The sequence below is a fragment of the Rousettus aegyptiacus genome, unplaced genomic scaffold (assembly GCF_014176215.1).
Source record: "Rousettus aegyptiacus isolate mRouAeg1 unplaced genomic scaffold, mRouAeg1.p scaffold_m13_p_12, whole genome shotgun sequence".
Lineage (NCBI taxonomy): Eukaryota > Metazoa > Chordata > Mammalia > Chiroptera > Pteropodidae > Rousettus > Rousettus aegyptiacus.
The window spans coordinates 57,907,691-57,921,476 of NW_023416287.1; the positions used below are offsets into that span (position 1 = coordinate 57,907,691).

The 13,786-nt window shown below is 39.2% G+C and overlaps 1 protein-coding gene across 5 annotated transcripts in view; it reads left to right on the top strand.

The window, feature by feature from the left end:
• The window catches only part of LAMA3 (laminin subunit alpha 3), a 234,359-nt gene that overhangs the window by 178,057 nt on the left and 42,516 nt on the right, over positions 1–13,786 (top strand). For all 5 annotated transcript variants that reach the window (XM_016166528.2, XM_016166610.2, XM_016166449.2 and 2 more), the window contains 5 exons: positions 3,668–3,777; positions 6,115–6,195; positions 9,469–9,575; positions 11,632–11,682; positions 12,574–12,725. In XM_016166528.2, the coding sequence (XP_016022014.2) occupies positions 3,668–3,777; positions 6,115–6,195; positions 9,469–9,575; positions 11,632–11,682; positions 12,574–12,725 (501 nt within the window). The remainder of the gene's footprint in view (positions 1–3,667; positions 3,778–6,114; positions 6,196–9,468; positions 9,576–11,631; positions 11,683–12,573; positions 12,726–13,786) is intronic.

A 13,786-nucleotide genomic window follows, 5' to 3' on the forward strand; every position in this document is an offset into this window, starting at 1 on the left:
AGGACAGGAATTTGTTGTAAATAGCCTGATAGAATATTTTGTAAGATTTTCACCTTGTACGTTCAAAAAGAATAAAAGATATTGGGAAATATCATTTTTAGTTCATACATATCCGTATATAATGGTTTGTTTGATAACGTATGTTGTGTGTAACACACAGGTAGATGTTTTAACGAAATGTATTTATCTTCTCACTGAACCAGCGCCAAATAATGAGTCTAATTTTTAAAATCTGAAGAGAAAAGGGAATTTCCTCTGTAGTCCAATCACTCGGTGAAAGGGTCACTAATGAGTTATAATCACGTTTTAACCAAACAAGAAAATTTTCATTCCCATTTCCTTTCTCTATAGCTTTTCTCTAAGGCCCCCTGTGGCCTCTAGAAATGTTTCATTCAGGAAACCCGTACTGAGGATTTGCTATTGTGGGAGGGACTGAGCCAAGTGCTGGGGTGAAAAATGTTAGATATAATTCCCACTCTCACAAGGCTCACTGTCTAGTGGGGAATGTGTGCGTGCACACATGCATGCACACACATGTTCACACACACAGGCATGGAGCCCATGTCTGCACTCACTTAACTGCAGGCGCGGAGTGCTGACACTGCTCTCCAATGTGGCCATTGCGTGGGAGCCCAGGATGCAGCCCTCTTTCTTAAAGAACAGTAACGAGGAAACCAACTGCCTTTCACTATCAAATGGGCTGATTCTTCTGCACACAGGCCTCCACCTCTCAAGGTCCAAAGTCAATATCTAGAATCTGGGATTTCACACGTGTGCAAATCTCCATGGCTTTTAAGTATAAACTTTGAAGTTTGAAAAGAAAGTAGCCCAACACCTTGCCAATAAAGGAGTTTGTGTCCAGTTGAGAAGAGCTGATGTGGTTTGTGGGTGCCATTGGCTGGTGGGACCTGTGGTGATGAGGGGCTCCCTTCTCTGCACTGAGGCCCTACCTCTCCCTCTTCTTGCCCACTGTCTCTCTCTTCCCCATCCCATTTCCTCCTTGCCCTTCATTTCCTTGCCTTCTACTATCTCAGTCACCCTCATGTTCCTCTTTGTTCCCACATCCCTTCCCCTTTCCCTTTTTATCCTTTTTCTTCAGTTTTTCTTCTTTTTATTCCCTACCACTGGAGCCCATCTTCCCTCCTGCCTACAGAATGAGTTATGTGAAACTCACAGCTGATGCAAGGGTCCCCTGAAGCTCACAGCCAGCCTCACATCCCCCTCGATCTGCCCCGCTACCTTTCTAGCTGTATCCTTCCTCCTTGCACTTCAGCCTCCAGAATACCAATTGCTTCATGTCACCTACATGTGCTGCTACACTGTTGCAAGACTGAAGATCTGTAGACACTGTTCCCTGTGCCCAGGATGCCCTTTCCTCATGTCTCTACTCAGCTATTTCCTCTCTTTCTATTTTTCATGCAGGAGGCATCATAGCCTCCAGAAGCCCTTTCTTGAGGTTCTTCTTACTCTTCTGGGATATTGGTACAGCTTTGTCATCACATTGCATCAAATATGGTTTATTCGCAGGGTTGTATCTAGCAGAGTCAGGTACCGATCCATCTTCACATCCCTGTACCTAGTATAGTTGGGCATAGCGTAAATGCCCAGTAGATGTTTGGTGTTAAATGGAGCTAAGAGAGTACATAATATAGGAGTGGATGTGGATGTGGATGTGGATGTGGATGTGGATTCATTCACTTGTTTATTTATTCACAATAAAACACAAGGAAATTTGATAGGCAGATACCTCAGATTAGCAGGACTGATGAAGACAGCTTCTAGGGTAGATGCTGTCAACTGAGGGTGAGGGTGTTTCAGACATTCTTATAAGACTTTATCAAGCAACACAGGTTCTGATCCCCCTCAACGATCCTCTCCCCTCACACCTGTGGAGGACCGTTATTCAATGTTTTCAGTAGGATACAGATGGCCCCACTGCAATTCTTGTTTCTCCATGTTCTTGCCTCTTTAATGTTCTCAACTCAGTAATAAGTAGGCATAGAACTAAAATATATCTAATCAGGCATGTGGTTTTTTAAAATTATCATTTTGAGTTATAAAAGAAAGGAATTTAATTAGTTTAAAAGAATGAATGTTTTCTGAGAGAGTCAAGGGTGCCAGGCAAAGCAGAGATGGAGGAAGTCATCAGTACCTCTCCTGACATCCCTGGGAGACCGAGGGATCTGATACACTGCAGTGTGGATTTGTAACCAGTATCCAGAACTATAGAGAAAACCCACAGGGCAGTCACATTTTGGGAAGGCAAGAGGATTCAGGACAGGGGTGACCTTCCTGGTGATGATCAAACATCAATGTGTGAGCATTTCTACTTTAAAGACCTACGTAGTTTTCTGATATACTTGCTAATGCTTTGAGTTTATAGCACTATTTTATATCTGGAAAAAAATGTGAAGAGATATGTTAACATCTTAGTGGATTGTGTAAATCTGTTGTTCAAAGGTTCATGAAGGATAAATCTATTTAAGCTGAACGAATGGATGACATTTACTGTTGAAAGACAGTCTCTGCCATTCAGAGCGGTACCAGTCACTTAGGATATAGGTACATATTGTTTTTCCCAACCTAGTTCCAGATATTACTTAAAAACTTAACATTCATTAACACTTCCTATTCAAGCACTACCTCTACTTACAGAGGTAATGTATATAAGCAAATTTTTAAAATTGTTCTTATTCTGGGCCATATAGTTAATACAAAGCATCCCTGAATTATCAAATGCCCACAGTAAGAAATGTTTGCCTGACTATTGTTGTGCACTTAGATCTTTATTACTGGAGCAAGCCCAAGGAAGTTTATATGGAGCTAAAAATTCTACAAAGAGAACAAATTCAACATAACCTGCTTGGCTTGTCTCAGTAGACCGCTCAGTTGCAAGGTTGTGTCATCTTTACTGAAGAACAATGTTCATTAGATTTTGACTTTTACATCAAAGTAATTAGATTCACATAAACACAGGCTTAGATAAAATTAATATCTTGCTTCTTTGAGAGACTGAAATTAAGTTGAGTGCTTTCTTCATCTATGATGCAACTTTTTGATGTTTTAACAAATGCCATGTGTTAAAAACTTATTTCAATTTTATTGCTCTTCAGTATTTTATTTTAAGTAAATTGTGAAGTCAAATAAGTTAATTTTTATAGAAGCAATTCTAAGGGGAAGAGGGAAGGGATTTACATTTGCTGAGGTCCTATTAGACTTTTTAAAATTCTCTCACCAATCTTGGAAAGTGAGTATTATTCCAACTTTATATTTTAAGAAAATTAGAATTGTACATAAATCATACACCAATAAAGCTGATTTATAAAAACACTGAGGCATCAAAAGGAAGATACTGAAAGTTGAAGAATCTTGCTCAAGGTTCCACAACTATGAATGTTAGAATGGGGTTTGAACCCAGCAGGTCCCTCTCTCTACTTCATCATGCTTCCCAGAATGAACTACCAAATAGCTCATGGAGGAACACTTACACTTTTTTCTAGCACCAACACAAGGAATGGACAGGAAAAATAAATGGTTAGCAGAACTGATATCATTATGCAGAGTCAGAGAACTTAGTTATAATTGTGTGAGTAATTAAGATGACAATGATCTCAATAGTAATAAATGTAATTGGCTGCTATTAATTGTACTGTTTATTTGTCCCAAGAATTGCCAACATAACACTGCTGGGGAACACTGTGAGCGCTGCAAAGAGGGTTACTATGGGAACGCCATACAGGGATCCTGTAGCGTCTGCTTATGTCCTCATTCAAACAGGTACTGTGGAAGCTTGAAAATAATCTACAGAGACGGGAAATCATTTGATGGTAGCCTAGGACTGGGGGAAGGGGCAGGGACATGGAAAATGACTGCTTAAAGTGTATGGGATTTCTTTTTGGGGTGATGAAAATATTCTAAATTTGTGAGTATACTAAAAGCCATTGAATTGCACACTTTAAATAGATGAATGGTATGGTCTATGAATTCTATCTCAATAAAGCAGTTATATTTTAAAAAGAACAAGTAAAAAATACAAAGCAAATAAAAATGGTCTTTCCAAGGTGTCCAATTTGGGTTTTTCCTTTTCCTCTTTTGTTTCGCTATTCATTCAATGACTAAACAATTACTTATTGAGCACCCATTACAAGACTTAGCCCTCTCTGGATACTGGGGAAACTGCAGTAAAGAAGATGGGCAAAGACTTTGATTTCATGAAGTTTTACCTGGAGAATATGAACAGGGGGAGTTGTCACACTCAATAAATATGTGTACAAATAAGAAGTATACTTTCAGATAGAGATGAGTTATGCAAGTGGTTAAAGGGTTAAATGATAGGTAGTGAGTAGATCCTTTAGAGAGGATGGTAAGAGGGTTTTCTGAGGTTGTCGAGCTGGGACCGATGAATGATGAGATGAAGTAAGCCATGGCAATATCTTAACAATGTGGGTCCCAGGCAAGGAAAAATCAGAAGAAAAGTATCTGTGATGATGCGTTCATGAACAGTAAGAAGGCCAGAGTGACTACAGTGTGGGAGAGAGTGCCAGGAGTTGAGGCTGGAAGGGCAGGGTTCAGATCCTGTAGTACCTTGCATACTGTAGTTAGGCATTTGGATTTTACTCTCATGAGATGGAAGCCACAGAACGGTTCTGAGCTGCAGAGTGATGTTGTCTGTGTTGTCACTCAGACTCCAGTGTGGCCAACAGATTCCGTAGGTGGAAAGCTGCCATTTTCTTTTCATGGTGAGCCATGTTCCATTTGGGCTTGGCACTTTGTCATATTCTTGTTCATCATGACATGTTCACTGTGGGGCCAAGCAAAATAGAACAAGTAACTAAGTGAAGCAAGAAAATCAGGAAGATACTGATAAAATATCAGTCGTGCACAGACTCTGGAACGAATGTGGACCACAAGGCTGATTAATATCAGCCAAATAGCAGAGAATCGGCCAAGTCTTAAACTGGCCCAAATGTTCTTTTCTGGAGATGCAGATTTGAAATGTTTACCCTGCTTTGCCATCTATGTATTTGATATTCCTTAAACCTGCCCAGTCCTGCGGCTTTATTTGTAAAGAGATCTATCACTTAACACCAGCCCAGACTTGTTTGAACAGAAGCTACAGAGAGTAGAAAGCAGTGAGATTTCCATAGGGTGCTTGAGATAAGCTTTTTTCTTTGGTGGAAAAGCATATTGTTAACATCATGTGTGCTTCTAGCTTCCATGCAGTTGATGTAACATGCAGTTCCTCAGATTTATCAATAAAACCCTATTTTTATCTAAATCTCCTTCCTGCAATATTAATACTGCTGATAAATTCCTGACTGTCCCTCTAGAGCTATAACTCCGTATTCACCTAAGAGGCCAGGAGAAGCTTCTCAAACTGAGAATCCTCTTACCAGCAAATGATAAATGGAATTAGTTCCCCTCAGATTTGTTAGTGTGATATTCAAAGCACAGACATAGACATTTCGCAAGGCAACAGGGCTTTAAAAAAAAAAAAAAAAGCAGTTTAGAACTAAAAGGAAGGGAATTAACATTCCACAGCTTGATTTGAAAAATGTAAAAATCACCAATGACTGTGCCCACAGAAATACCTAGGTGGCAACCATGCTTTGTGCCTTATTTCCTCTGGGTTTCTGAGGGCCGGGACCCTCTACCACCTTTTCTTCTCGGAAGGCAATGTGCCAATATAAAAGAACTAGAATAAACAAGGAGAAAATTTTCTTAAAGAATCATAACTCTCTGTTCTTTTTTTCTGCCTAGACTTGTTTTATTCCTTCTTTGTTATTCCTGGAAAAAATGCTGTTGTAATCATCTCTTCCAAAATGAGTTACTCTGCTCTGTCTTATGGGAAGGAATGTATTTCTCCAGGCCAAAAATAAAACAAAAATAAATGCCTTTAGTCTTTATTCCCAAAACTTTGCCCAATATCAGCTGATAATTATTCATCATATGTCTGCAAGTCTCAATGGGCAAAATTCTCTCTACACAAAATGTAACCAGATTCTTGGTTTCTGTGTTCACTTAATGCGAGTCAGTTCTTTGTGGCAAAAAATAATGAGCATAAAGCCTGCTGAGGTATGTTTTCACTGTGGCTTTGTTCTGTCTTCCTTCAAGTTTTGCAACCGGCTGTGTTGTGACTGGGGGAAACATGCAGTGCTCCTGCAAACCCGGATACACAGGAGCGCAGTGCGAAAGGTGGGTGCTGCCCCTCCCTCACTTCGCCTCCTCACCACCCATCCTGCAGGTGAGGGTGGGCTCTGCAGGCAGGCTGCTGCAGGCTCCAGGGCTGCGGGCTCTGCCCGGTCTCCTCAGAGATGGGGTGGGGCTGCTGGTTACACTGAGGCTGGAAAAACATTGCTTGGGGAAAATATAAGATTGCGCATTTAATAAATCATTAACTTCTTTCTCTCTCCTGTTTTGTACGTTTCAGAAATTTGAGAATAAGGTCTAATATGTCATAGCCCTATATATTCCCTGACATACAGCCCTGTATACCCCTCCCCCCATGCACACTCCAGTGTTTTCCTTCCCCTTCACATCCCTATATCCCACTTTCCCTTCCTATCCTTAATTCCTCTTCCCCATATATATCCCTGTGTGCCCCTGCCTTCGTCTAAATTCATCCCTACATACTCCTACCCCCACACATACATGCCTCTAAGCACCCCTACCCCACACACATCCCCGCTGGCCTTACACACATATACAACTGTACATATTTCTACACACACACATAGACATTCCTACACACACACAGACACACACACATACATACCCCTTCAGTCCCCACACAATACTTTGTGATTAGCTACTATGCATAGGGCACTGCCAAGTATTGTGAAGGCTATAGAAGGTACTTACAATCTAATTGAGAAGGCAGCACACACATATTTGGAAAAGTAAAAGTATAACAGATGAATCATATGGACAACATTTTTTTAAATTTAAAATGACTTTATCATAAAATCAGTACATATTTACTAAAAAATGATGGAATGTAGGTGAGTGAAGAACTAAGGAGGCCTACGACCCCCTGTGTAGCCCCATGCCTGCCCGCCTGCAGTCCTCTTCATAGTCATTTTGCCCACAGAAAACCATGGTTAAAAGCTTGTGTGTTCTTACAGATCATTTCTATGTTCACAGACTTTTTCTTAAAAACAAAAGTGGATTCCTATTTTACTTCCTGTCTTCTTACCTAATAGTATGTTAGCAATATCTTTCCATATCAGTAAGTATTCATTGGTAACATCATGTCAGGACCAAGAAGTTCCACTTGAAATTCCACAGCCCCTGCTCTTGGTCTTGGAGAAAGTTTTACTGTTTTCCATTGAAAGCAGAACCCAAAGTAAATCCTGTTAGCTAAACATTTGTGTACATTAATCTTTAAGATATACTTATAGAAGTGGATCCCTTGGGTCAAAGGATGGTACATTTTGCAGGCTTTTGAAACATTTTGCAAAATTGCCCTTCAGAAAAGTTGTATCTGTTTACATTGCTGTTGACAGTGAAAGAGCAGCTGCCTGCCCAGGGTGGACAGTAAAAAATGATCATTTAAAAAAATATTTGCCAGTTTGATAGGAAAATGTTGTATATCCTTTTAATTTACATTTCTTAATTTAATAGATTAGATTTTTTTTCATGTGCTTATTTACCATTTGTAAATCTTATTTTTTTGAATTGCTCTCCAGGTCTTTTACCCGTATTTTCTAGTGGATTGTTCTATTTTTTTTTTCATTGATTTGTACATTTTTTAGAGGAAATCAACCATACTATAAATATTCGTTGCGAATATTCATCTCAGTTCATTTTCTGTTTGTATGTTTTTTCATTTTGTTTTTGTCAATTCTGGATATGAAGCACTTAAGTTTTTGTATTTGTATCTATTCTTTTATCCTTTAGGATGTCAGCCATTAGTGTCGTAGTTAGAAAGGCAATATAAATATGTATGCATATTTTCTTTTAGCGCTTTTATGGTTTTTATTTCTTACAGTCAAATCTTCATGTTGGTTAAACTTTAGAAAATTTAACCAAATTTCAAAAAAATGTATAATAATTCAATTGGATTTCATAGTAAGACAGGGACACTCCAGACTGGGTAATCTGAAACCTTTTATGGACAAAATGGGACCTACATAAGTTGAAGGGATGACTAGAACCCAGTGAAAGGTGCAAGGTGATGGTGGAAGGTGGGTCGGTTCAGGAGAATAATGGAAGAAAGCCCAAGGGCATAGAGGATGCCGGCCATGGGTGGGAGCGGGGACAGCCTTATCGTGGGAAATGCTGAGCGTCTGGAACTATCCTATAGTAAAGAGTAGCAATTTAAGATTCTTCCATTTTCCACTTCAGCAAAAGGAACATTGCCCACACTTCCCTCACATCTATTATTTAGTTCTTTCCTTTAATGAAAAATGTATGGAGATGCCAGTATATGCCTGGCAGTGTGCTAAGCACTAGAGACCCACTAGCAACCAGAACACAGATTCTGCCTTCAAGGGTTTTTATAGCCTCGTAGCGGACATACATACAAATGAACTGTTAAAATAGTGAGAGAACATAACTGGGCTAAGTCAGGCTGCAATAGGAGGGACATCCAACCATCTTTGAAGAGTGAGGGATGGAAGGTCCACTATACTGAGACAGGAAGGATGGGTGGGGTGGAGAACAGGGTGTGGGAAGATCTTCCAGGCTCTGTGATTGAAAAGCTGTGGGACTCCCACCTGGGAGAGACGCCCTCATTCAATCCTCCTTATGATTCTTTACAAATAATGAAGCAGAAAACAGTCTGCTTCATAGATCTATTTAAAACATAGATCTTTTGTTTTGACTGTTAGCACAGGACAAGCTAGCTCTCTTAAACTTTTATTTTTTAAAAATACAAGATTTTATGCAAAAACACAGATTTTTTTAATTTATTTTTTTTTAATGGTGACATTGGTTATGAAATTCAGTAAGTTTCAGGTATAAAATCACAGATATTTTAGTGGCATTGTTTGTTATGTAGATTATGAGACTGATCACAAAAAGTGAAGCTTTATTATAAGCACATTATAAAAGGCCCCACTAGAAACCGAGGCCAGCTGCCTACAGTGTGAGTCTAGGCGCTGCTCAGCAAGGAGCACCTGACTTGCTGAGGATATACCTAGATGTGGCTTGAGTAGGGCCCCGAGTTGGGGTGGGGTGGGGTGGAGTTTCAGGGAATCCTCTGGGCAGAGCGACCTCTGTTATTTAGTTTGATGACGTCACAGTTATGGTGGCTCTGCATCCATCGCACTGGGATCGGGGAGTGCTCAACAAGGAAAATGCATACCACCCACACTTCTGTACAGAGCAAGTCTCATCTGGGCCCTCATTCCAACAATGTCTCCCTGTAAGTCCCTGGTGCCCCTGTGCGCAGCCGAATGGGCACTGGTGCTCAGAGAGAGCGGGTCTGTCACTGCGAAATTCTCCTCTCTTCTGTATTTTGTATAGGTGTGCACCAGGATATTTTGGGAATCCCCAGAAATTTGGAGGTAGCTGCCAACCGTGCAATTGTAACAGCAATGGTCTGTTGGGCAGTTGTGACCCCCTGACTGGAGGTAAGATCAACCCACACCTCTGTTAACCTGCATTTATCAGACTACTATAAAATAGCAGGTGAAGAAACCAAATAAACATTTTCAGGAAGCATAATACAGAATTCCAGCTAACAAATTGTCCCGTTATTTTGACAACTTGTGGAACGCTTAGGCAGTATTTTCGCCTTTGGTGAATAACTTCCTTCAAGTAGGATTTTTTTCTTTTTTTCCCTAAGTAAATTGTTTTTAAAACTCAACTAATTATAGCTAAAATAACCTCAGACCCTATTTTGATAATTTTGCTAAGATCTCCCTTTCACAAAGTTATTGTCACATCAGCTTTTTTTTGTATATATATCTAAAGAAGTTGAGGTACTCTTTCTCCAATAGCAATAAATGATCTAGTTTGTGGGTGGTGTAATTGAGTTAGATTGTACATACCAAGGAAAAGGTAGTTACTGGGAATTAGTTGGGTTCATTAAGACCAAGTTGGGTAAAAAAGGAAAACTACCCTCTTCCTCATTTGAAAGAGAATATTAATGTGATTTCTCAGGAAAATGCCATTTATATAGTACAATGCCAAACCTTTAGATAAAGTCTTATAGTTATGGACCAGGTGAAGAACTCTAGGTGTGTGGATTAAAGCTGGTCAAATCCCAAAGGAACACAGAGTAAATGGATTATTATCAATCTAGAATGAGGTGCTTATTGTCATGTCTTGGGGCTTGGCTTCATTCTTGGCCTGTAAATGTCAATTTGCACTGATTTGAATGCAAATATGAAAGGCATGCCCACCCAGTTATCAGATGACACAAAGTTGGGAAAGATAGCAAATGCCTCCTATGACATTTAGAATACAAAAGGGCTTGGACAGCTCGTACTAATGGAGCAATTCTAATCAGACAAAATTATGTGAGGGATAAGCATGAGGACCGATAATTGAATGAGGGGAAAAATCAGCCCTTAAGTATGTGATAAGTGAGACTGGCTTTGTAGTAGGAGTTGTAAAAAGACTGAGGTTTTAGTCAGCAGTAAGTTCATTATGGCTCTGGAGAATAAATTGGCCCCTAAGATGCCTCATACAATTGTCACAGAATTCTAATGTCTTAAACCAGGTGGTCTGCTGTTCCCTGGTAGGCTGCTCACATAAGGCCTCACAGGGGGCTTAATGTCCTTAGAAGACAATAGACAAACTCAGTTTGTTCAGAAAGAGGGTGACACTGTGAAGGCACTTGCAACCATGTCACATGAAGGATTGACAAACCAAGACAGTGAAGAGAAGACTTGGAAAGTACACATTTGAAAGGCCGATGTGAGGGAGAAGGGTTGGTTTTATTCTATGTGGACTGGGAGATAGAACTTATATTAAAGAGTGGAAGCTAGAGGGAAGTTTATTTTAAATCATTCCAAGGAAGAAGTGTCAAATATTTAAAGACAAAAAGGACTGTTTTAAAAGGAGATGGGTTCTACTGGAGGAATTCAAGGGGAAGCTTCAACATCATGCACAGCTATTCATGAGGCTAATGTATTTTAAACCTTCTCTAATAACAAAAATTAGCAACCTGAAATGAGGATGATAACTATATGTTTCCAAAAATGGAGCAAATGCTCACACATGAGACTCATTTGTGGCTGTGAGCTTTTTTTTCTTTCTCTCTTTTGCATTCTTTCTATTTCAATTAATAATATGCAGATTCCTTGATGGTCAAAACTCAAACTTGTTGAGAAAATTGCACTGATAAATCAATCATCCACATAAGTCAAGTCCCTCACAAACTGTTCTAGGTGCTGTGGGATATCATGAAGGAAATAAACCCATCTTTCCTGGCTGTAAGGCACTTATAGTCTAATAGAGAAAATAAAAGTAACACAACTATACATACATAAAAGACTGCTGGGAGATGAGAAAACTCCCTGAGCAATGGCACAGGTAAGGGAGGGAGAGGGGAGGAGCCAGTGATGCTAGATAGTTCGGTAACTAAAATCTTCCAAAACTAACTTTTCTGAAAGCCAACTCACAAAGCAGATAAGAAGTAAGCTAAGTAACAATATCTTCTTTGGTCATTCCTTGTTTCAGACTGCATAAACCAGGAACCCAAAGATGGCGGCCCTGGAGAAGAATGTGATGGTGAGGAAAGAAAATGCCCCTCCTTTCCAAATTGTGGGGTTTAGCTTAAGATATGTGAGCCCTATGCTGGAACATGTAGTTTTCAGTCTGGGAGGGCAATGGTGGGAGGAGGTAGGAGGAGGACTACTTAAGGTTAAGTCTAGTGTCTGTCGACTGAGATCTGTATGACCTTAGGCAAGTGACCTTACTTCTCCAAGCTTCGGTTTCATTCTATCTAAAATGGACATAATGACTATATCAACCTCATCAGGTTGTTGGAAAAATCTTTGTAAAGCTCTTATCACAATGTTTAGTAAATAGCAAGCACTCAATAAACAAGCTATTTATTATTATTTTTACCACATTAAAATAAGCAGCAACTTACATAGGATCACCATTTCTTTTTTTTCCAGTATTTTTGAGATATAATTGACATATACATTGTATTAAAGATATGCAGCAAAATGAGTGGGTATACATATATGTATTGAAAAATGATTATCACAATCAGTTTAGTTAACATTCACCACCACACAGCTACATATTTTTTCTTGTGCCAAGAACTTTTAAGATCTACTCTCTTAGCAACTTTTAAATACAACACAGTATTGTTAGCTATAGTCACCATGCTGTACATTACATCTCCAGGACTTATTTATCTTATAACTGGAAGTTTGTACCTTTGACCACCTTCACCTATTGTTTCCACCGCACCATTTCTTTTTTTAAATGCTTCCTGTAGAGAGATCTCCCTTTTACAGAATCTGCATCCCTCCTTGAGAAATCTAGGATTGTGATGTTTGTCTGTGGTGTCTATGTTCATGTTAACTGGGCTGTACAGCCCTTGTGTTCTGTTTGCATTCCTGTGGCTCCAGCCTGCAGAACACTTGCCTTTGATTGTGGCCCCTACAGATTGTGACAGCTGTGTGATGACGCTCTTGAATGACCTGGCCACAATGGCTGACGAGCTCCGCGTTATCAAGTCTCAGCTGCAGGACCTGAGTGCCAGTGCGGGCACTGTGGAGCAGATGGGGCACTTGGAGACCCAGACCAAGGACTTGAGGGTAAATAGCCTATGGGTCCAGCATGATGCCCACCCAGATCAGATGCATGGTGAATAGATGCTGCATGAATGAACATTCCTCAAGCAGGAAAGAAGGATTTGATTCCATTTAAGGCTCAGGAAAGCTTTCCTCTTCTCTCTGATCTAAATAAAAATTAGATGTTTTTAACTGAAGTATAATATTACATTAGTTTCAGGTGCATAACATAGTGATTCAATATTTATATACATTATAAACTGATTACCACTATGCCTAGTTACTCTCTGTCACCACAGTTATTACAGGCTTATTGATATTTCCTCTATGCTGTTTGCTACTTCCCTGTGACTAATTTGTTTTATAGCTGGAAGTTTATACCACTTAATCTCCTTCATCTTTTTCACCCATCCCCCTACCATCCGTCCCCCTAGCAACCACCAGTTTGTTCTCTGTATCTATGAGTCCATTTCTGTTTTGTTTTTTAGATTTCACATATAAGTGAAGTCATACAGTATTTGTCTTTCTCTTTCTTATTTCGCTTAGCATAATACCATTTTTACTGGTGGCAAGTACTAGTGAACACAGAAAACGAACACTTAGGCAAACATTCCTTACTTACTGAATGTTTCTGGGCTAATTTTTCTCATAGAGCCTTTAGTTTAGTATTTTGCATTCAGAAGACTCAAAAATGGATTTGTGTAAAGTTGTTATTCATTCTTTAATTTGAAGAATTTTCCAGTGAAACCATATGCACCTAGGTTTTTATTTTTTGGTTTTGTTATGTTTAGTTTTTTTGGAAGCAATTTTTTTTTAATAAACCATAAATTCAATTTTTTAAAAAATAAATATGGGATTATTTGGATTATAAAGTTCTTCTTGAGTGATATTTGGTAATTCGTGCCTTTCAGATAACTTTTTTATTTCCTCTAAGTTACAAAATATATTGACATAAAATTTTTCATGATTTTCCCTTATTAACCATTTACTGACTGCAAAATCTGTAGTGATGCCCTCTCATTCATTTCAGATATTGGTAATTTGTGTATTATCTCATTTTTTCTTGATTATTCTGGCTAGAGGTT